Source organism: Notothenia rossii (assembly GCF_949606895.1).
Source record: "Notothenia rossii genome assembly, chromosome: 2".
Lineage (NCBI taxonomy): Eukaryota > Metazoa > Chordata > Actinopteri > Perciformes > Nototheniidae > Notothenia > Notothenia rossii.
In genome coordinates, this window is record NC_136904.1 from 77,248,972 (window position 1) to 77,274,035 (window position 25,064).

At 39.3% G+C, this 25,064-nt stretch overlaps 1 protein-coding gene across 2 annotated transcripts; it reads right to left on the minus strand.

The window, feature by feature from the left end:
• Positions 1-310: 310 nt before the first annotated feature.
• ptprna (protein tyrosine phosphatase receptor type Na) lies at positions 311-20,289 on the minus strand. Of its 2 annotated transcripts, none has more exons than XM_079665422.1 (24): positions 19,974-20,289; positions 17,178-17,228; positions 13,119-13,229; positions 12,061-12,178; positions 11,739-11,886; positions 11,265-11,460; positions 10,926-11,072; positions 10,623-10,748; positions 10,375-10,409; positions 10,023-10,288; positions 9,256-9,342; positions 9,064-9,143; positions 8,589-8,653; positions 6,784-6,993; positions 6,056-6,319; positions 4,760-4,907; positions 4,557-4,630; positions 4,029-4,106; positions 3,558-3,677; positions 2,976-3,142; positions 2,142-2,195; positions 1,903-1,967; positions 1,420-1,493; positions 311-1,327 (listed from the first exon to the last, which is right to left on the minus strand). In XM_079665422.1, exons 1-24 carry the CDS (start codon positions 20,047-20,049, stop codon positions 1,256-1,258), a joined length of 2,832 nt encoding a protein of 943 aa, XP_079521548.1. In that variant the 5' UTR covers positions 20,050-20,289; the 3' UTR covers positions 311-1,255. The 2 variants fall into 2 exon arrangements, with proteins under 2 accessions (XP_079521548.1, XP_079521547.1); XM_079665421.1 differs by having other exon boundaries at positions 6,056-6,322; positions 19,974-20,288.
• Between the last annotated feature and the right edge of the window lie 4,775 nt (positions 20,290-25,064).

Sequence of the window (25,064 nt, forward strand, 5' to 3'; positions counted from 1 at the left end):
GGGTTAAAGAATTGCAGTTAAATTGCCAAACGTTCTCTTTAAGTTAAAAATGATCTACTTGTCATTATTGTAATGCACTCGTTGTTGGCTGTCCCACCCTTTATGCTGCAGGGGGCGCTGTGTGCAGCTCTAGAATTGCAGCTGTTGATGCATTTAGGATACATTTTGAATAATACATGGATTTTTAATCAATAGATTAAAATGCATGAGACTTTTAATGCAATGTTATCGTTTTTTTGTATGAAACAAAAACACAACCACTTAAAAACTGTGGTTGTCAAAGTGAGCAAAGAAAGCCTTTCCCTTTGAGTTTAGTTTTTTGCTGCGTCACATCACACATTTATTCAAGTCAAAAATACATTTTTTATAGATATTTTCTGTCCGTCTGCTACATGAATAAACACAATCATCAGGATGAATTATTTACATGAATCACAAGGTCGAACACAGAGCAAGACGATGAAGAACCCAGAGTTACTTTGGTGGACTTGGAAGGTACATCATCGAAGGAGACCAGAGCTTATAGCAAACAATCATGTTGCCATGGCAAAGACAAGCTTCACAAATAAAAAACCTGCTTGGAATCAACACACAGTAGCACACAGTATTCTGGTGGACACGTAACAACACACTTAGAGATTTAAAAACAATTGAAACCTTTGAGCCGGATGGATACTTTGTAAAGGGATTCAACATTATTTTAACAATATTCCAAGGAAATTGTAATGTTCAACACAATGGCAAAACAAACCATTAGTGATGGCTGGAAATCATCTGTTAATGTTGATAGATCATTTGAGGTAATCATGTCTAGTAAGAGGGTGGATTAGGCCGAGATGGAGTCAGATCGGTAAACAGTGTCACATATATATTATGTTTTTGAAACCATCAACAGAAGTGTTTTCTATCCTGTCAGCGCACACTATATTAGCACGTTTTTTTATTCCTCGTCGTTGTCATTGGCTGGCTTAATTGGTGTCTTATTATGGAGAATCTCCAGAGAGCAAAGATCATGATTAACATTTCATCTCTTGGCCATATTTTACATCTTGGAAGAAATCATTTATGAAGTTCCAGAAAGTTTTAAAAACCCAGCAAATGAGTTGATGGTCAAATACTGCATGCTGAAGACATGAGCTGTAAGAGCTCCAGGTGTGGTGGAGCAAATTCTAATATACAGTGATGGCCAGACAAACATGGCTGGGTCGTACGAGTGTGTCCTTATGAGTATTTATTTTTGTGTCCATGGATGTCTTCACTGTGGCAGGGCTTTCAAGATGGCATTCACCTCCTCTGCTACTGCTGTCAGCGCAAACTCAAACTGGTCCTGATCAGAATGAGAGATATGGAAAATAAGTTGAATTGTGGACATCTACCATATAAGTGCTAAAAGAGGGACAACACACACAGATATGGTACCTTGGTGCGGACTAATCCAGGTCTCTGGTCTCTGATGTGCTCCAGTGCGGCTGCGATGTCAATCTCCTTCACTCCTAACAACAAAGACAGGAAGGGTCAAAACATTAGTACCACAGTTCTGAGGGTTACTCACTGTTTTGTAACATAGATGCCAACACTCTTCAATAGAAAAGGAAACCTATTATGCATCATGGTATTATTCTGAAACACTCAAATAAACCTTTAGTGTGGTGAAGATAACAGAAATGATTTGGTTATGCATTCATGAACCAAACAAAATTAAACAAAAAAGGGGTTTTCTCTAGCTAACAAGGCATGTTTATGAAACAATATAAAAAAAACATACATGCATCCATATCATAGTGTGGAACATAACATTTTAAATGCATTGTGTTTATAACGACCTCATCAGTGTATATACTGAGCTGCTGTGAGCAAAACCTGACATAATTCCATGTGTGTGTGTGTGTGTGAGCGACTCACCCTTGGCCATGCGGTTCAGCACCATGTCAATGAGGATGTACGCGCCAGTGCGGCTAGTGCCCTCGCTGTGAGAGTGACAGAGAGAAAAAAGGAAATGCACTGCGTTGTAATTCCCCATAATGTTTTACCTCAATCTGCTTTCTGCTCCAAACACACAATTTCCTAATTAGTAATATTTATGATTCTGCAAATCCGGGTCTTTCACAGAAACCTGACAGTCATCAGATGTATTCTTTTACCCGCAGTGAACGATGATTGGGCAGGAACGACCTCTGTAGCATTTATTCACCTTCCTGAAAAACAGGAACAAGGGACAACAGAGACGGAAAAGAGAACATATAAAGGGCATTAATATCAATTATTCATAATAAACTTTTTAATCGCAAATAAACATGTTCACATATGCAATGAATATACATAAATGCCTTGTCAGTCATCACAACATGCAGCTGTTAATGTCTCTTTTGCAGATTCAGACATTGTTGGTTCTGAGAGGTAAACAGAATTTGATCAAGTAGTAAGAATAAAGCATGAGATGTAACTGACAGACAAAAACAGTCAAATCAAGAATGAAGAAAATGATGTCAGGACAGGAATACATATAAAATGGCATGAGGTGGTGGACGACAGAGAGTGGCATGGTAAAACAGGAAGGAATAGGTGAAGAGGAAGCCACAGATTCACTGTCCCTCTTGCAGTAGCCAGTCACACCTGCCAATGCTCATTTTTGTGACTATGCAACTGGAGCCAGAGTACTAGCTGCAAACCACAAAAATGACACTGGTAGGTGTTAAAATACAAACCTATCAACCTGTACACTGGGAGAGAGGGAGAGAGAGAGAGCTGATGTGATGCATAGGATATGAAACACACCATGCAGATAAAACAAGAAGAATGTGATGAGGAAGAGCCAAACTCGCTGGTGTGTTAGGGTACCAGTAAGACAATGCATTATTATTCCACACACTGCATCCTTGCCGCCTGTTGGCTCCACTTCCTGTTTAATTATTGAGCAGGTTTGACTCTTGAGGCACTTCAAGGGCACATGTGGGATAGTTGATGTAATTTATTACCGACGGAAGTCTAACAGTGGTCTTGTGGAGATGGGGATGCCGTCAGCGGGCCAGCTCAGCAGGTGAAACTGCGTCAAGGTTCTGGTCTCCTGCGTCTGGACGTTCTTCAGGTAGAAGCTACGCACCAGGAAGTCCTTACACCAGATGTGCTCAGACACCAAGTTCACCTGATGAATACAAAGGTATACGGGGGAAGAGAGACAGAAAGGAAGGACAGACGCAGAGGAGAAATGGACTTTAATTTAAGAGGGTAAAGATAACGGATGATACATTTAAACCAAAGTCGACACCAGGAAAACATGCATGTGTTAAAGAGAAAAGGCCTGTTCAATTCAAGATGGAGAAATTGCCAAATTCCATTTTTTTACTGAAGTCGAAATTATCAAATTCAAATGTGTAGTTTATTTCATACATGTGACTTATTTCATCTTTAATAGATATTATTTACAGTTATCATTAGCCTCTTAACATATACGTTATGACAACAGGTCTAATGCAGGGATTATTCCTGCTACACTGAATGCTTATTACCAGAAGAGCATTATTTATAGTGAACATAGTGAGTTGCAACAGGAAATGAACCTCGTAGATGTGGTAGAGTGATGAGCCCTCATCAGGCCAGTACCGCTCGCACTGTTTCTCTCCGTCTTCAACCAGAGCCGTCATCATCACTATCACTGTGCAGCCGTTCTCCCACACCATCTGCCGGTTGGAGAGACCACACACACACACACACACACACACACACACACACACACACACACACACACACACACACACACACACACACACACACACACACACACACACACACACACACACACACACACACACACACACACACACACACACACACACACACACACACACACACACACACACACACACACACACACACACACACACACACACACACAGGGATGTAAACACACTGTGAGTACAAGGCACATGGTCCAATGGCCTACATTATTTCATTTTGTCAGTGAACAGCAAGTACATCCTCTAAACTTGGGAGTAAGACAGGAAAATAACTTTGGAAGGATTCGAACCGACCTGCCAGAAATCAGCGACAGTGTGGGCCATTGGTCCCTGTGTGGCGATGTAAGATGGCTGGCGAGGGTCATGGTCAAACTATGGGTTAAAGAACAAAAGGAAGAGAGAAGAGATTTGAAAGGTTTTTCTTTCTGAGGATTCTAAAGCTTTAAAATGTTTCCTTGGCTTCTTGAGCAGGAATTTGATTTGACAGATTACACTTGAATTAGGTTTTAGTGTCCGATGCTGATAGAGGGACACAGGCTTTGGCATTGCAGGTTGAAAAACAGAATCAAGCTGTACGACACATTCAAAAAGCTACGTTCTGTTTTAACAAAGACTTCATTTTATGCTAAATTCACTACAATGAACAACAGTGTTTAGTATAACTTCAGTTCCAATATAAACATAGGTCGAGTACATTAGAAATGATAATCAAAGACTATGTATTAAGTTTTAACTATGACATCGTTTATTGGGGTTACAAACCACAAATGATAAATATCAGCAGATACTGTAAATGCTTTAGATTGTTTCAGGGCTTCTTACAATGAGGCTGGCGTTGATGAAGTCTTGTTTATTGGAGTTTACTTCAGTCTTCAACTTCACCCGAGTGTGATCATCTGTAAAAGAAGACATGTCAAGAATGAGTCACTGAATGAGTCACTGAGCAGGGTGATCTATGATTGATCTAGCAGCAGCATCACAGAGAAAGACAGGAAATAAAAAGAGTGACACATTGATGAACTTACAGGGGACGGATTCAGCGTGTCTGTTTTTGTCCATGTTGCTCGGAGCTTGAGCCACAGCCACTGAACAGGGGTCGGCCTGGTATGAGCACAAAGCCTCCCACTCCCTCTGGAGACGGTCCTTATTACGCAGGTGATCCTCCATATAAGCCTGTCGGAGAGATGAAAGGGGAATGATGTGTAGGAGGTTTTGAACGGCAAAGGAAGAAGAGGATTCTTTTGCTGCAGGAAGAACATTTCCACTTTCAGAGATGGAAAAAGTACACACATCCTTTACTCAAGTAGAAGTACAAATACGTGTTTAAAAATACTCTGGTACTGACTAAAATTCTTTACTCAAGTCAAAGTAATGAACTATGGGCTTTGAAATGTACTTAAGTAAAAAGTACCCATAACTACTAGCTGTTTTATAGAGTAACTGCCCTCCCTTTATATTAAAAGAACAATAATGTCATTGTTAGCTAATGAATGTTTCGATGCTGAACAACGGCAAAATGACAAAGTTCTCATTGGTCCCTCTTCTTTAGAGAAGACCAGGAAATGATGGATACACGGATCGTGTTCAAATCAATAGGCACGCAATGACTCTGAATAATAATGATCACGCCACCAATCGCAGATTAAAACTAAAGTAACAAGCCTGTTTTGAAAATGTAAGAAGTAGAAAGTACAGGTATTTGTGTTCAAAATGTAAGAAGTAAAAGTAAAAAGTAAAAAGTAGTTGAGTAAAGTACTGATACCGGAAAAATGTACTTAAAGGTCCCCTATTATACTATTTTTCATCAATATATAATAGTTCTCAGATATATACAAAACATGTCTCTGAAGTGTTTGGCTCAAAATACCAAACAGATCATTGTAGCATCCCATAATCCCCTCTGTTTCAGCCCTGTTTCAAAAGTGCTGATTCTGTGTCTGTTACTTTAGATGAAAATAAGGAGCCACTCCCCTCACCCCTCTGAGAGATATTTGGTTAAAAGAACACAATGGTGCTGTAGGAGGAGATTCAGGTGATAAAGTTGGGGGGTGGGGGGGATGGTTACCTTGGTTGGTTATCGGCTAATGGTTACATAACCCAAAGAAATCTTATAATAATCATAAAGTGGCCAAAATCTGATCAGCTCATTTTCAGACAAAAAGAGACAGGGTCTTTTTTCCTGAAACTTTCAGAATCTCTTTACACAGAGGGGACACATATTTATGTAAAAAAGATTTTTGCACAATAGGTGAGCTTTAAGTAAAGTAACAAAGTATTTGTACTCCACTCCTTCCCACATCTGTCCACTCTGATTCACTCACCAGTATCATGTGACCAGTAGAGATGTCCATGTTGGACTGGGCCGGCTCTTCGCTCCAGGACGGGGTGGAGCTGTGGGTGGAGGACGGGCTGTGCTGGGGACCGTCACTGAACTGAGAGGAAACGCTGCTGACGCGGGAAGTGTCCGTACCCCTCCGCCCCCCCGCACCTGTGCCAATGGCAGAGCCCGCCAGGCCGCCACTCACTCCGGCCATACATTCCTGGCGGGACAGGGAGGATTTGGACGCCATGTGCTGCCGACATAGCTCCTGGGAGGAAGGTAGGGAGAGGAAGTGGTAGAACAGTAAAAAACAAAAAAGGTTGTTAATTCATACCAGGGCAGCAACTATTTGTTTGTAATTAGATAGATAGATAGATAAATAGAAATAAAATAGCATTAAAAAGTAAAAAAAATATATATATATATACGTGTATGTGGAAAATATACATGTGGGAATAAACATTTCCAGTAACAATTATAATGCAGGATATTATTGTGCAAGAAATTGATTATTCAATATTAAATTGAATATAAATGTAAGATGTACAGTGGGAGTTTAAGTCCAGTTATCAAATAATTGCCTGATCTTGGAGACATGTTTTTCAATGTAGCCTAAATGCTTTCAATAACCGCCCTTTTGACCATACGTTATATGTTTTCTTCCATTTTTCCATGAAATGCTGGAACAAACGATATAAAAAGGCCTTTCCCACAGTAAGATGTTCTTACCTGGTAGTCAAAGTGTGTTTCTGCTCCTCCCTCTGGCCCCAGTCCAAGCTTGCCATTGGCCACTTGTTGAGCGTGGTGCCTGAAACAAGCTACAGCCATAGCCAATACCAGCACGCCTCCGACGACTGCCATGGAAACAAGGGTGATGACTGTGCCGCTGGAGCCCTGTGAAACCTTGGTTACCTGAGGGAGACCCCGTGCATCTATCCTCTAGGAAAAACACATCATAAAGAGCATTGTGTGAGCTATAGCCAGCTTCGAAAACACATTCACCAAAGTGCTATCTCGTTTTGTTGACACACACATTTGCCTTTTATGAGTAGTCAATCTCAGATGAGCTATCTCTGGGATTCTGCCCCTGCCACTGGAATTAAAGGTCACTCATTTCATATTAACCATTTGTTTTTATGTAACTGTACATGACAGCAAGGTGTGCTCTGTGAGCTTGATGTTGACATTTAGAGACAGAGGTCTGAGAAGTCAAGGTAATATGAACTAGGGAGTCGTTAAACAGACAGCAGTGTGTCATTCCACCTCTTCTTCATCTCCTCTTTTATCTTTCAAAACGGTTTTCATCATGCCGCTACAGCAGAATTCAAAGCAAAATAAAACGTCTGCTGAAAAAAAATCACCCCCGCTCTTTCTTCACTCACTGTTGATGAGTGTGAGTCTAATACTTAAATCAGTATACATATCATGCTTTCATTTTAATTAAAAATAATGTATGAGTTAACACGTATAGCCAGCATATACCATTAATGCTATGCAGGAAAGTCGCAATATCTCATCAGCCTAGAATTAAATAGTTTTTTAAGTTGGTAGTTATGCTAAAATGGCATTTTCTTATCAATCCAACAAAGTAAGAGATGAAGGCAATGATTCAGAGATCTGAAATCAATCTATTTCTGTGAGTAATGAGGTTGATGACACCATTGACTGTTGCCATAGCACCTGGGATCCGGGAGTCACAGTAGGGGGTTGGATTAGGAAGTGAAGCACCATGGCAACAATGCAGTGATGGTTATGAGGTGCAGACTTGCTGATTTGTTCTGGCCACTTTCCCTCCAGGTGGCCCACACTCAGAGGGGCATACACTCGCAGACAAACACCCACACACAATATTACAGCACAATGTGATGGTGGATGGAAAACTGAATGTACTGAGTGTGCTGCAGAATAAAACAGTACACTGCTTGTGGTAGTAAAGTAATTTGAAATAATAATGGTTTTGATGATTAAGCTAATCCTGATGAAGCAGTTGTTGTATAACCTTTTTTTCAGGATGACAAGTGACCTTTCCAAATCTTTACCAAAGCAGTGTAATAGCGTAAGGGAAATACATTATTATTGAACTAATCAAAATGTTCATATACATATTACATATTTACTCATTTGAAAGTCCACCATATCCTTCAGCGTTGTGTCCGATTTGTACTGGGTGTTCTCAACACTAACACACCCAATTGTGTTTTTAAACCATGTTACAAGCAGCCATTTTATAGTAGGCTACCAGCAACATGACCTGATGCAAATGACTTAACATATCTGTGAGACCGAATCAAGCCGTCCGCAGCTACAAAAGATCCATTAGCTGGTGGTCTGTCGGGAGTCTAAACTGACACTGGCAAGTCTGATCATCTGCCAAGATAGGGTCCATCAATTATTAGATTTAAATGAGATGGTATGGATAGCAGAGAAGTGATTATATCTCTGTTGCCTTGACAACTGCTTCATGTGTCACTGAAAGCAGGGGTTACTGAGGACATGTCCCTTTAAGTTTATGTGTGTTTGTGTGTATCACATACCTCTCCTACACCGGTCTGTTTAATCTTCAGGCCTGTTTCAGACTCCAGGAAGTTCTTTTCAGATACTGTTGGGGTGAAAAAACAACCAACAGTTTTGTATTTGTGTGACAAAATTGCAAGTTAGGTGAAATGATGTCAATCTTGCAATAATGTACATTCCCAAAGATATTGAAGTGACTGTTATTTTGTATATATTGATTGTTGTGCTTTTATCTTAATGTGTGCATATGTATAAATGTGTCTGTTGATTGTGTGTATATAGGATATACATATTTGTATACATATTTGTATTTTTGTATTTGGGATTGTGGGAAACGCTATTTCGATCTTTCTGTCTGTACACACAAACTGAAAGATTGACAATAAAGTTGACTTTGACTTATTATTATTTTAGGCAAAACTATGAAAGCAACACCAAAATAAGCCTACACAGTATTCACTATCTTGTGTGTTTGTGTGTGTTTTTTAGCCTCACCAGCTTTAGCAGCCACCTCTGCAGCCGTCATGTTGTGTTCATTCTGGCGGATACGAAACGTCAGAGCAGAGCCTACCACACTGTCAATATAAAACAACAGGGACACACATGTTGGATGCTTATATTGTTAGGAGTAAAATAATACAATTCTACTACTCTCACACACAGATACAAACTTTACAGGGGTGTTACCTGATGTTGATGAAGCTGCTGGTTGACAGGTGTATCTTATCAGCCAGTAGCTCCAACAGCTTGAAGCCATCATACAAACTCAGAGGACTAGGATTGAAAAACATGATTTAGCTTCTTTAAAACATAATTTATTAAATGTCCTATTCGCTGCATGATCCATAAAGGTCCCCTATTATACTGTTTTTCATCAATATATTATAGTTCTCAGATATATTCAAAACATGTCTGTGAAGCGTTTGGCTCCAAATACCAAACAGATCATGCATTGTAGCATCCCATAATCCCCTCTGTTTCAGCGCTGTTTCAAAAGTGCTGATTCTCTGTCTGATTCTCTGTGATGAAAATAAGGAGCCACTCCCCACGCCCCTCTGAGAGATATTTGGTTAAAAAGAACACAATGGTGCTCTAGGAGGAGATTTGGTTATTGGCTAATGGTTACACAAGCCAAAACATTGTTATGACATCTTAAAGCGGCCAAAATCTGATCAGCTCATTTTCAGACAGGTTTCTATATAAATGGATCAGGACAAAAAGGTGGGGGGGACATGTTTATGTATAAAATACATGAAAAAGTGGATTTTGCATAATAGGTGATCTTTAATGCTGTTAGCTATTGCCACTTCAATATCAGCCTGTAGCATTACGCCGTTTGCACTTAGAATGAATTACATCTTGGCCGACGATAATTATTGGCTCAACAGGAAGTAGCATGATTTCATCAGATTATTTGTTATAGAAATAAGAGCTGAATTTTAATGAAAGCTTACCTTTGGTTGGTGACTATGTACCCATACTGCTCCTTGGCTCCTGTACCCTCCATCAGTGGCACCCCCTGCTCCTTCAAGTCTTTTCCAGCTTCAGCAGGACCGGCCTGGGGGGGCTGGGAGGTAGAAGGGGGCCGGTGGACGCTCTTGGCTGGTGATGTAGCTAAAACTGAAGCAGAGGAGGGGGCAGGAGGGGCATCGGGGGGACCAGGAACAGGGACAGGCTTTGCCGGCTTCTGGGCCACACTGTCGGTTTTTAACAGCTGCATCTAAGAGGGAATGATAGAAACCTGTTAGTGAACAAAGAAAAGTTTGATAGCTTTTTGTGAATGCTACTGAATTGAGGCTGACCTACCTCCTTGAGGGTGAGGAGGTCTTTCTCCATTGGTTCTGTGGTAAGACAGACAAACTGGTGTTTTTAAACAGTACAATGTAACAACATTTCAGTATCTTCTTATTCTTAACATCTATTTATTTATAAATACAGATATAGATGTTAAAGCTCAATATTGCAACTCTATTAACCCACATTTGTTAAGAGTATAGAAAGCGATAAGGGACTCGGTATGACTGTTTGTCAATTTGAACTATTTGAAAGACTACCTGTTTTCTCTTTGGCTTGCATCAGCTGCAGAATGAGGGCTAGCTTGTAGAGCTGCTCCTGACTGAGCTCTCTGGGGTCCACTCCGTACCTCTGCAAGACCCCTGACATCCTCTGAAGGAGGCCATCTACAGCATGATAGCAAAATTAGCAATATCTTTACACTGTACATTTTAGAAAATCAAATACATACACTGTGTATGTACGAACCACTTGGCTACTTTCTATGTATTTTTCTAACAAGACATTCTATGACACATAATGTAAATTTAATTTAAGTTAAATTATGTTTCGTTTTTCCTCACCATTGGTTCCAGACTGAGTGCTGATGTCCTGAGGAACCTTTTTGTTCTGCAGCGGTTGCTGTCTTCCAGCAGTACCAAGTCTCTCCTCTAGGGTGTAGTCTTCTACATAGTCCACTGGCATCTCCAAGTCCTCATAATAAGGCATAGCTGCTCAAAGCATCATACAGTAGGTTATGATGATAAAATGAATCGTGAAGGTTTAAAGTTTCTTACTGTTTAACAAATAGACTCTAAATGATAGTTTGTTGTCCAGGAAAATATGTAGTTTAATGTTTTTATTGTTCTTAAACAGCTTTTTAGCCCAGTGTTTTATTTTAGAAAATAGAAAGTCCTGTTTACCTGCAGGAGCCATGGCAGCGGCCCCTCTGTGGCGATAAGTAGGCTGTGCAGACGCCATGTAGAGAGAAAAGGCTTCCTGTAGCAGCTGCCTGTCGCGCTCTCGCTCTCTCTGATTGGCCTGGGACCTTGAAGAGGGGCGGGCATAACCATTTTCTGCTCCTATTAGGGATCTCTCCACTTCGTCTTGATATCTATGCTGCAATCAGGAGAAGTATCCAATGATTGATTACTGTGGGCAGACATGAGTGGGAATTTTAAGATTATAACTTTTTTATATTCTTTATATCTATATGTGTTCTCTCGTTTATTAGCAATAATCTTTAATACAAGAGTTCTAATAACCGCAATTACATTGTTCTAGGATGATCTTCAGTGTTTTTCTTTCTAGATTGTGATGTACTTTTTCATTTAAGTTTGGAACGTATCTGTGATCTGTGAAAGTTGCTGTTGGACTTTTATGATGTGTAGCTGTACCTGGTGGTATGTGTATGGGTCCATGGAGGCTGTCTGCATACGTAGAGGGGTTTGAGGAGGCTCGACAATCATGTAGTCCAAATAGTTGCCACCAGGAGGTGCAGACCCAGATTTAGAACTGTGGGGGTGGGGGGTGTTCTGTTTGGACCTGGCAACCCAGAGAGAAATGAAAAGAGGAATGGAATAGCTTGAAAGGAGGGAAGGATGAAAGGTAGGGCCAGAGGGAAATACATTGCTCTGAGTTCATCCTACATCATATTTGTTGTGTGTAAAATGTACATTTCTACCTTAATATCTTAATATGTAAATGGAGGGCACTTACTGAGACGAAACAGAAGAGGACGAAGAGGACTTTGGCTTAGAGGGATGGGTTGTATGGGGAACTCTCTTCAGCTCCTTTGATAAAATATACTGGGTGATGTCATCTTGCCAGGAAAAACCTGCAAAAAAACACACAAACACACACACAGCAATTAAAGAAACTGAGAGCGAGAGTGCAAGGCTGTGGTGGAGTGGAGGAGAACGAGATAAAGATTCCCTGAAATCGATACTGTTTTTTAAGAACGTGTTGAAGTGCCTGTGAAATCAACAAATATTTTCCTGTACACTGTAAGCCTAAAACTGTGCTGTACGATTTTGTGTTTAGTGCCGGAATAATTACAAGAAACATTTAAATGCTAACAATGGTAAACATTAAGCCTGTTTAACATCAACATTTTAGCCTTTTCATTTGGAGCACACTCAAAACCATTTGAAATGTTGACCTTAATTAAATGTATTATGTCAACAGATTTCACATAATTTTATTAGGTTAGTTTAACATTTAAATACAAAAACAATAGGTTCATCTTAATACTATTGCTTTCAACTAATCTAATATAATAATGTGGAACCTGTTGACATATTACATTTAATTAAAGCCAACCTTTATTTTTTGCAGTGCAAATCATCAAATCAAGTTTTATTTATATACTGTAGCACATTTAAAAGCGATCTTTGGTCGAGCCAAAGTGCTGTACATGTAATAAAAACACATTACTACAATCACAATAAAAGACAATAATTTACAACAGAAATATAAAAAACTAAAACACAGGGAATAGTCAGGTGTCATGCTCCGCTCTGACTAGAAGGCCATGTTAACATGCAATCAAAGCACAGCTGTATCAAATATAGCCTCACTATTTTAGAGTCTGGGGCTTGTTTAACAGTCTTTTTGTATTGGCTTTTATTCTTATTAGAGAGATAGACTGATAGCAGACTGAAATTCAAATATGGCCGATAGACAATGCACCCTAATTCTCATAAACATTGGTATAAATTACCCACAATTTTGCCCTGTCAAAAAATGCAAGAAAAAATGTTCATGTGTGATCTCACCTTTTACCATGAGCTGTTTTAGGACTTCCTGCATCCTCTTCAGAACAGGAACTGTAACCTGGTACTGGACCAGGTCCTGTCTAGAGCTGAGGCACTGACCGAACAGCCCGTCTGGAATGAAGAATCACACACATAAACCAATTTAAGCCCTTATTTTCGCCTGTTAAGTATGTAGTGATTTTGTTTTTAAAGTTACTTCTGGACAGAATCCAACACAGTTTACAGACAACGAGGAGGAAAAGCACAGGTGTAAAAAATAATACTAACGATGGATGAATTCCGTATCGTTCCTTTAACTACCGGATAACAGAAAACAATTGTTCATGTTATTAGTTGTATCTGACAAATGCCTTTAGGAAATACAGTCTCTGTTAACAATTGTTTATTATTAATTAAATAATTTAACATATTGGATGTTAGCTTAAACTGTACAGTTTCCCTAAAATATTTCAGTGAAATTGCCCTAAAGGTACACTACAGTATTTTCTAAAGTGACCGGTAATACTTATGCCCACAGCCCACAGCAGTGAGTCATTGTTTTAAAGTGCAGCCTACACACTTTACTGTCTGTCACTGCTTTTGATGAGGTTCTGCCACTGTCAGTCCATGTGCTTTAGAAATGTTCCTTTGAAACAGTTAAAAACGTGATGGCAGCCCCATAGCAACATAAATGATGATAGCATTTGCACAGTATTATTGTCTCTGAAATCTCCTTATTATACGATCATGAATGTATCCATATTTGAACATGTATACATGAAGGAATGTGCCAATTTATGTCAACCTTAGCCCACACAATTACATGCATACACTCTTAAAGTAGAAACAATTATTCATGGTTCTGAACTGTATGATTTTGATGGTTAATCCCTTCTAAACATACATCTGATTATACACAATAAAAAAGGCAGGGATGAGGAAATTCAAGCAGTTTGTATGGATTACTCCTGAGAAACTCTGTTTAATTGTTCAGTATTAGATAGAAAGGACCCCAAGTAAATGTTAAACAGTGAGTGCGAATCTCAAATGTCTTTTAAATACGAAATCTCAGTGAGTGAATAAATAAAGGAATTTCTGGAAAAAAAGATTGTCAAACTGCGATGAGACAAAGCAGAGCAGGCTACGTATTATCTGGCGCAATGATGAGTCACCACACTGGCTAAATCTCACACATCCCAACCTGCCACAATGAAACTGTGAATTGCTAAACTGAGAAGATAATAGGAGTGTTGTGTACAGCCTATTTTCTGCCATTTGATGTATTAGAGAGAAAGGAGAAATATATCTTCACATTGTTTCGTTTTTGCTGCAATAACTCCTCATTTGTTTCAGTTGTGAAATAAGGTTAATATCTTAGCATTGTGTTGGAACCAAGTTGATCCTTGACAGTCTGACAAGATATACAGATAAAAACGTGTACATATTTCAAACCCCATAAATCAAATGACAAATAGTCATTGTTGATGATGTGATATGACATTGTATCAAGGCAATGAATTGCACTGGGAGGGTGGAAATACGATAGCTCTTATTCCTGACGGGGAACTGGCTCATGACAGAGAGAAGAGGAACATGAGGAGAAGGAATGGAAGATGAATGGAGCAAACGGCACAGTTTGATTGGATTGGGACTATTTCTGGAGCTGGGGTTATTTCTGTGGATATCACTTTTGTGAAGGGGATATACAATAGTGTTCAGCACTGAACAGGGGGTCTCTGTTACATGTGAGAGGAATGCAATATTCGGCTCAAACTATAAACAATAATTGAATGAAATAGAGGTTGAGTAAGCCCCATCGAGAAAAGTATTAACAGTAAAGTAATAGCAGACAATATAGGGACATAATGAACATTGTTTATTTATGATGTTTACTTTTTCGGTTGTAACCTATTTATGTTGACGACACCAACAGCACTGCTGATCTCAGGGCTTGTGCGAGAACCCTAATAAAATGAGCATGAGCTGCAGCTGGGTAGTTGTTACAGACCTTGTCAGTTGCCAAGCCATTTCTGGGAGCGGGCCCATGCACACAAAACTCTAATGATAAGGTCAATGTATAACCTTTTCCTGTTTTCTGACAGGTATAAAGGGGGGTTGCCTGCAACATCAACATAAACCTTGGGCCATGTATAATGATGACCCTACACAGAACCCGAAGCAGGTGAACAACACACACCTTTACCTCTGACTGTCTTTACGAGAGGGTGAAAACAGGGGAAAATAGAGCTTTCTGTCCAAAACTGCACACTCCACTCCTTCTACCAAATTTATAGCAACCTTAAAAACGTATTATCTGTGTGGCATAGAGCCAAGATAGGTGCCAGCCAAACGTCCTCTCACAAACAAAATAAACAACTGCTGAGAGCATCTAAAAAAGCAGTTCATTTTTCCTATACTGACAGGCAGCAATGCATAATAGGCCTTTAACTCCAAGACACCTATTTAATTATTCTTGACAGGAAAAGTGTGGATGCACCGTTGCCAGGATGCCATATAATGAGTTTGCCTCCCTGTCAGTTATGGATGGATATTAATTATAACTTTCAGTTTTAATTATGATGCTTTGATTTCTAAGCTAAACTAGAAGGCACACTCTTTTTTTCAGCAGGAGCTAGATGCCCTGTGCACCGGATCAGTCTCTCCATAACTAAATACAAATTGCCACAAATTGTTATTGACACTCCAATTCCACACGTGAGTAAACCAGCCTCCTTAAAAAAACCTGCGAGTGAGGAAGCAGTTGGATTTATATATTGTAATTCAATTAATGCTGAAATTGCATCTGAAAATAAAATTAAAATAAACATAAACGGCAAATAGCTGTCTTGTGAAATGAAGCGGGCTGCTTTGAAAAGAAAAAGTACAATTATTCATGTGTAGCCTGTTTACACTGATGAATTTGGCAGTTCCATATTTGTACAAGGGCACTATACCGTCTTTGAACACATGGACATATTTTGCCCGTACTAAAGAAAGGAGGTTTACATTATTTGAATAAGATGCCATTGCTTATAATAAGTTAATGAAAAAAACAAAAAGCATTAATATTTTGCATTGATTATTCCGTTGCTTCTATTTGTGTCATGCTCTACAACACCTCTGTGTCCTCTGTATCTCAACTCAACACAGCGTCTGCTTAAGTGTGAGTGACAGGTATCCTGCATGTATCTACAGAGACGCTGCTAAAGAATTAGATCAATTAGTATTTGTTGGTAACAGTTTGTTTACAGCTTATCTTGCATTGTACGCTCTTAAAGAGATACAGAGTCAGGTAGAGACAGAGGGTTCATCATCCACAAATCCTTTGAGATGTCCTTATTTTTCTCTCAGACCCACAGATGTCCTTAAATACATCCCTGCGTCTGCTGCTGAGCAGCAGGAGCACTGAACCATTTAGTATTCAGTCCAATGGCTGTTCGTGTGCGTAAGTGCAATTTCCACAGAGAAGTGCGTAAGTGTGCGTCAGTGACTCATCACTGTATTGCCACAACAACTGTGGGGGTGTCGACCTCACAATGATGTCAGTGTTGCTATGGAGACAATCGAGCAGGGGAGGGGCTTCGATAAAAAACGAGGAAAGGGAAAGGGGCAGGTGACGGTGAGAGATAGACAAACAAGGCTGAGAGAGGGAAGAATCCTTGACTTGAGTTCAGATATATTTACATACGATATTTGATTTAGCAGTGTGTGTGTGTGTGTGTGTGTGTGTGTGTGTGTGTGTGTGTGTGTGTGTGTGTGTGTGTGTGTGTGTGTGTGTGTGTGTGTGTGTGTGTGTGTGTGTGTGTGTGTGTGTGTGTGTGTGTGTGTGTGTGTGTGTGTGTGTGTGTGTGTGTGTGTGTGGCGGCGTAGTTAATAATTTAATATGTTAAAAACTTATACACATGTAAAGGATCAAAAAGTAGGCTGTCTTTTAAGTTTAATTTTTGAGTTCAAGCGAGAGAGATTTTGTTTTGATTTAGTGTGTTTGTGTGTGTGTGTGTGTGTGTGTGTGTGTGTGTGTGTGTGTGTGTGTGTGTGTGTGTGTGTGTGTGTGTGTGTGTGTGTGTGTGTATCACTCACCATCAGAGCAGAACTGGTTCCTTGTGCACAGTTTCCTCTCAAACAGGCAACCTAAGGTAGAATGACAAAGAGAGAGCTAATAGGTACTCAGAGTCAAAATCTCTCAAAGCAATATCCATGGCAACCACAGCTTTACCTCATATTTAAGAGGTTGAAATGAGAACACAGCAATGTCAGATTTCAAAGACACTTCACTTATGGAGACTTCATAAGGACATTTTAAAAGCCCCTCTAATAATCCTTTAACATTGGGCAAAAATTGAAATACAAATGTTGGTCCTGCACAGAAAACATCCACATACATCAACAGGTTGAACAGCCATCAGTGGTTTTACAAATATATGTAATAAGCATGAAGATAAAACGTTCACCTACTCATTTGAAATAGGGACACGATTAGTTTTGGGCTATATCGTTATGCTGATTAGGATTGTAATTGAACAGTGTTGTCAGTAGTAGTTTCATACTTACTGTGCTTTTTATTTTTAGCTGTTTCACACATTTTCATTTTAGGGTGGTGAGTAACAACTTGGAGGGCTCAGCAGTGTGGGAAGGAGCAGGTGGCTGACGATAGATAGGAGCGTAATACAGCAGAATATGCATGGCTTATTCTGTCTCTGTTTACTCCTTTTAACGTCACGTCTAACCTTTTGGGAAAATCACCTTTATTTTCCAATACTCCAATAAATAGTAAGAAATCTAAGTGTATGGAGGAAATGACAGATGTATCCCAATTTATTATCCCATTAAATGCAAAAATTGGCAGATGAGAAGCTGGTTAACACAAACAGAAACCTCAACCTCTATCCTCTAAAAAGAGTGACTCACCTGTACTTTCGTTGAATAGAAACAAACACATGCAAATACACACTTCTCACACACAGTACAAGTGAGTATTGTGTTTCTTTGATGCCTTGTCAAGGTCTTCACTTTCAATTCATGAGGCTATATTTAATGACTAATGGTGGAAAGTCATTTTCGCTAGTTTAAGTTTTCTAGAATTCCTCAAAAAAGACAACCAACAATCTTTGAGCCTCAACCAATGGGAAACATTTTTCAACCTATTACTTGTTGTTATTTTTTGGGTATTACAATTAGTTTCCATTTATTGCTCTCATTTAGTGTACTGAACCCGCTGATTTTTCTAATTGCAATTTTGATAAAATAGTAACATGAAGGTTGCTACATTAAATAAATGTTTTTATTCAATAAAATAAAGAAATGTGAACCTTATCCTGTTAACAAATGATCAAATTGATCTCCTAAGTTTGTAAGAATATTTTAGTGGAAGACTGACTGAGTATACAGTGTTTTTCATAGCAACAGGACATCCGCCCTTAAGAAAATGTCAGCTCTAACAGAAACCTCCTACTGCGTGTGTGGGGACGGACGATCGGTTGTATGGATGGATGGCTAATTAGATGAACAGATGGATGGATGCTTGTGTGAAAGAGCAGAAGTGGAAGCAAGGAGGCGTTGGATGAGTGGAGAAAGAGGGAAGCAACAGTGACTGCTGGTTTCTCTCCATGGTGCTGACATCTCAGGCCCTTGCAGAATGGCTTCCCATTGAGCTCTCCATTGTTTGTTGTTAGCTTGGAAAAAATAAACCATTGTAATTTCTTAGATTTTCAATCAATCAATGAGGTATGATTTATAATGGCAAACAGCACAGAGGGTCCAGTATTGCACCATTATTGTATGTTCAAGCCTGTTTTTATGGATTGAAAGCTATGTTTTGATTAATTGCATACATTATGGTACCCTTGATATTCCCGTTAGCTGCCTTGGAACTCTATTATAAGTGCAATCACTACACAGTATTGAATGCACCACATTTGGATGAAAGATATGAATACTAAAAATTTAAGACAAATTAATAAAAAAATACAATGTATTCCTCAAATGTATATAGGATAAAAGCACAATGTGGAAAGTATGTGGAATACAAAAAAAACTCCTCACTTGTTTTTGCCAGAGAAAACATGCGGGAGAGAAACTAATATTTGGTCTTTTTAAAAGTCAGAAATTCTCACTGAAATCACACAATATTTCACAAATATTCCCCTATACCTAGGAGACAGTCAGAAAGCAGTACTGTATAGCTGGTGTAACAATCCACTTGTTGCATCAATGTATCAATAATACATTATTCCAGTGTATTGCATCAATCTACAAGAAAAGAAAAATAATTAAATTATACTCTTTCTTAAGCATAATCAATATGAATCAGGCAAGCTGAAACTGCCCCTTTTAAACTGTCTTCAGTGATTGATGAGAGAGAAGAAAAGTGACGGATAGATTTTGTTGATTATTTTGTGTTTTAAACCTAATTCTCCATCTACTTTTTGAAAAGTAATAAAAGCACGAGATGATGGCATGACATTGATCATTATTTTCTAAAATGTTCCAAGGCTGTAAAGAAAAAAAAGAACATTTAATGGAATCAGTTTTGTCCTCCCTTACACTCTTTGCATCCTTGATCTCTCATCCTCCTCAGTTTAATCATATTATCAGACTCCCCATTTACACACATAGCCAACGACTCTTTGGTAAATCATTCACTTCATTTTAGTTTAAATACACGAAAAACAGCTATCTCTAAATGTATCTACATAAATATTACAGGACACTTAGAGCAATGCCACAGGGGATAAAGTATCCTAGAGTAGAAGCCTATGAGACCACTGTGATGTCATTACTTAAAAACAACATGATGCACCTGTGGGGATATTATAGGAACATGACAGTGATTTTCTGAAAAGGACCGTGCCATTATCTGCATCTCCATCGTCTTACCGTATCTATCGGAGGTTCCGGGGTGGCACAGCACGGTTAGAAGGAGCAGAGCTCGCCATGGTTTGAGGTGTTGCATGATCCTCTGAAGCCTCCCAGCAGCGGAGGTGATGCAGAGAGAAAGATGCGGAGTCCCTTTAGCTTTGGTCCCCACTTTTTAAATCCCCATCATTTTGTCGACTGCTCACATTGCACCCCAATAGCCAATGTGACGGAAAACTATTTAGTGAATGGTTAAAAAAAAAATCAATTCTTCCCAGTGAAAAGGAGGGGCGTGAGTATGGGGAGGAGGACCCACAGCGTAGTAGCATATCGACCGCACGACTGCGGAAATAACGTAGAATCTGAAGAAGCTCTGACAGTGTCATCGACCTGCAGCTGCGTCATCAAGGATCCTCAGAGAGATGGTTGTTTAGTCTATAGTTCACATACACGTCATTCATTCATTATTGATAAACGTGCACACATGCACACAAAACTTGGGGTATGCAGCTTGACGTCATGCACAGGTAGGTCCATTCCCCCCAAGTGTCATATCTTATTAAGCTAATGCTACTTTGAGGCTTAAATTAAATTATTTTTGATAGCTGTTATAGTCTTTAAGATGTGTCTAAGATAGCCTATATTGTTTTCCTAGATACCTGACTTTTAAACGTTACGTTTGTTTGTTGACGAACAATAGCTTTCTTTTCATAGTCTAACATTTTTAAATTAGCTTTCCCCACAATAATAGTGGAAGGAGGGCTGCTAACAGCAGCTATCCCAAAGGTCCATGATGAGGCCCCACACATGTTCAGCACAGGTGAGACTGCAGTGCACCAATATCCAATGTGTGGAAAATTTACCATAACATACCATTTAATCTAAAAGAACATTTGAAGTGTGTAATCTCATTAACTAGACAGTTCCAGGGTCATGTCAAGTGGGATAACTTAGACTATTCACTAAACTATTTGCTCCTAAAATCATAGCTTTCGTCTTTGTACAACTTGTCTCGCGATCTTGCACCAAAGAATTATCTTATTGAAGGAGCAATACTTCATTATGTACCTTAATTTATTCATTCTGATTGGAATTGCGCTAAATAAGGAAAAGAGAGCCACATTTCCACTGAGGAAATGGTGTCACAGCAGTCCTAGTTGTCCTCTTGCTCCCTCTTGTGTTCATTAAAACACAAACAAAAATCTAACTGAACTAAGATAAGATAAGATCAAATGGACCTTTACGTATCCCAGTGGGGTAATTCAGGAGTTAAAGCAGCAAGTGAACTTGAAAAACAGGACACCACGGATTCACTCGAGGTAAAAAGAAAATAATACAAATAAATAATACAAAAATGCAAATTACATAGTTATGCTCTAACTTAGTGTATATCCCTTGATAAAATACTGTAATTCAAATGTCTTCGCTGCAATAAATATAGTACTTTGATATTGAGTGTAAAGCCCTGAAACCTGGCCACAATACACCTCGGTTGATATTGCATTGTTCTCAGTCTCATGCCCAATTGAATAGGCTACCATGTCAACACTTTTCATGCCCATCAAGTTATTCCAGGTTGCACAGAATAATAGTCTAGTCATATAAATCAAGTTATTTGTTCTGCCTTCTGAGCATTTAGCATTTCATGGAAGCAAAGAGTTGTGAATACAGGTGAATAATTATTATGCAACATTTCGAGCACAAAAACATGTTGAATAAAAGGACTGAAAAGTAATACTAATTCAAATAGAAATAGATCTGAACTTGAACATATTTGTATTCAATTTAAAAGAAAAAACGGCTCTCTGTCAGCAAAGCTCTTACTTTTTAATCTAAGCAAACTAACAGATGGAGTGACCAATAAAAGACTGTTGGCTTTGGTTCTGATATTCCCAAAGTAATCCTATCCTTGGAATACCATAGAACGCAATAAATGTCTGATAATATCTGGGGATCATGATCACTTAATCTTCTATGAGTGAACCTGGGCTGAATGTTAAGTGTGCATTGTCCTCTCAGGGGGCAGTTCTCATGTTACTCACATAGGTCTATAGGGCAGCTGGACTGGGATAAAGAGGAAGGGGCTTCTCTATCTAGCATGAGTCATGAATGATACGGTTTGATCTGATGCCGCTGCTGGTCTCAGGCACATTGTGTTGCTACTGGCATTTGATATCATATCCCTCCTATGACCAAATCTAAAATAGAACTGGAACACATTTGCTCTTAAAACATGTCTATTAAAAACATGTTCCAGTTTCCATGTTTCAGGCTTGCATGCAATCACCAATGAGCAAACACACACACCTCTGCGTTCCTCTCTCCTTTACTCTCATCTGTTCGTCCTTGTGTCACTCTTGTGCGACAGCTCAACTCATTGGCATGTGTGTATGCATGTTTGGTTGGTTACCGGGCAACTTGCATTCAGTGTTTATGATGGATGAAACCAGCTGAACACCCTTCACCTATACACACTATTTAAATCATATTAAAACATCATAGGATTTTCACAATCTTTCACATCTGCTTTCTCTTCCTATCGCTGTAAGACTGCCGCTATTATCACATTCTGCAGCTGCCAGATCTGAGATACAGTAAGTCTGCACAACTTAGTGTTTATCCTCCCTAACAAAGAATACTATAGGGGTGTTTATGTAATGTTGTCCATGTTATTAAAACACAGATTGTTATATATTTTAGTTTCCTGTGTGCTATGAATAAAAGAGGATCCTCAATCATTTCCCATCATGCCATTTTTACCATCATGTCATCCACACTGATTGGCTCCAGACTGCGTGAGCATTCCACAGGTCACAGCGCTCCGCACCCTTACCCCAAATACCCCACCCTTTGGACGTGGGGAATGAGCAAAGTAAAAATGTAGGGATAAATTGACCTTTCACAATAATGTTTTTATTAATGTTGTTTTTAGACATATACTCCAGGCGAGATCATTGGCAGTGATTGTAAAAGGAGCGGGAGGAGTGGGCTTCAAGATCAACTTAATGAGTGAAAATGATATCTGACTGAGTAATTCTTTCATTCTTTAAAGAATCGGAAGTAGGAATAAGAAATGTCTACTGTATAATCCAATTTAATACATTTGCTTTTTCAAATAAAATGCTGTGGAAAGGCCTGCTGATATTTATATAGAACATTATGCAGCATTCCCAAGATAGCAAATTGGCATGGCTGATTACGACTGCTATGTACTGTTGGTATTCTCAGACTTTGTGTGTCTGTGTTTCCAGCCGTGCAGAGATCTGGATGCTAATTTAAGAGCAATTTTCTCGGTTATAGGTCAGATATTGCCCTTGTGTGTGGGGTTGTCAGGCAACACATAGGTAGCTCATATTCTGTGCTGTGCTGATGGTGTGGTCTTTAACAGGGAAACTCCAGGATGACTACTCCAGTCATAACAGGAAATAATAAAATCAAGTCACATCATGATGATATCAGGTTATTGAATGCAATCCATTGCAGTGAAAAGCCTTCGCATCACTTCTGGTATATGAGTTTAGGGGAATAGGAAACAGTTTTAAATAATGACTCATACAATCCTTTACTTCACAAGTGTGGGTGAAGTGTCATCACTTTTTCTTAAGTCCAGCACTGATTCTTTATCTATTTTGGGAGATTACCTGGACAAAATGTGCCTTTGGTGTTGGAACAAGCAAACTCAATGGCCTGTAACCCAGACCCACAAAGGACAGCAATACTAATTGATGATGAGGCACATACATAATTGTACACATTATTGGGATAGTGGCATAAAGGTATTATAGTAAACTTAAAAATATGTATTTGAGGTTAAATAAAAGTATAATATATTTCCGATGACACAGTTGTGCTTTGACACCATTTGTATGTTATCTCATTTGATATTAGATGTCAGAGTTGGATTTTACGCAGAGATATTTTTTATATATGTCCCAGGACATGTCAGTAAAAGCAGTGTCATAATTTGTATTTTTGTAGCTGGTGTCTTTCTCTGTCTTCAGTCCCATGATCCTTTGGGAAAGCTAAAAATAGAGCTGACACCCCACCCCTAGCAGCTGACTGTGCTCTGTGAAATGCAAATACATGCACGACCACACACAAACTCCCACCCCCCTGAACTCTACTACCACACAGAACACATGGATACATATGACACCCATACAAACTTCTGTTCTGTTGTCTCTCTCTCATTTCTAAATCTTCTGAATAATCATAAAGGATTTGCACAAGCTACTGCCAAACATTTTGTCCTCGTAAAAATCTAAACTAGAATTTTTTTAAATTAATTTTGCATGCAGTTATATTGTCCTTCTGGATTACATTTGTACGCTTAGATTAAACAAACCAAACATAGGGCAGCTTTGTGCGGGTGTGCATGCATGAAAGCAAGCATGGAACACTTTTCCTAAACTGGAAGTGACTTACTTCAGCCCCTGCAGCAGAGCATTGTGATAAGAAGTGTGTGTGTGTTCATTAATCACACATTGAAATGTCTGATAACATTTGGATGCTTCAGTAGCAGCAAATTGTCATTCTTAGGTTACACACTCAACTGGGGTAGAAGAGCAGATATTCCTGCAAGAGTTGATATGTCTTGGACATAAACATAAGGTTTAAATAGTGGGCAACTAGAGAAGACTAAAGAAGTATGATTACATTTAATCAAAGCCTCTATACCCCAATGGAGACTGGCGCAAAGAGCAGACTTCATGGAGCTATGAAACATATCTTATGTCCTGTTAGCCTGTGGGTGGAAGACAGTGGAGTTTACCTCCTAGGCTCTCTGTGACTGTGTTCAATAAATTGGACGTGAACTATTGACCCCTGTCGGAGCAAAGGTCAGGTGCCCCCAGTCTCTATAATCAGCCTTGCTTCCTTGGTGGTAGTATAGAAGACAGCGGGACGGCCTGTCTTTGCATGGTCCTGTCCACTAGAATCTGAATCCACCAGAATGGCCTAAGGAGGCATTGGTGTGCTCTTCCATGAGATCCAGGCATCCAGCATACTGTCCATGATTTCAGATGGCTTGCTGTCGAGTCCTTGTACAGAGAAGAGCTGGCCAGCCTGCTTAGTGTCAGCCAGTGACTGTCAGCCTGAGGGTTTGTGAGTAAG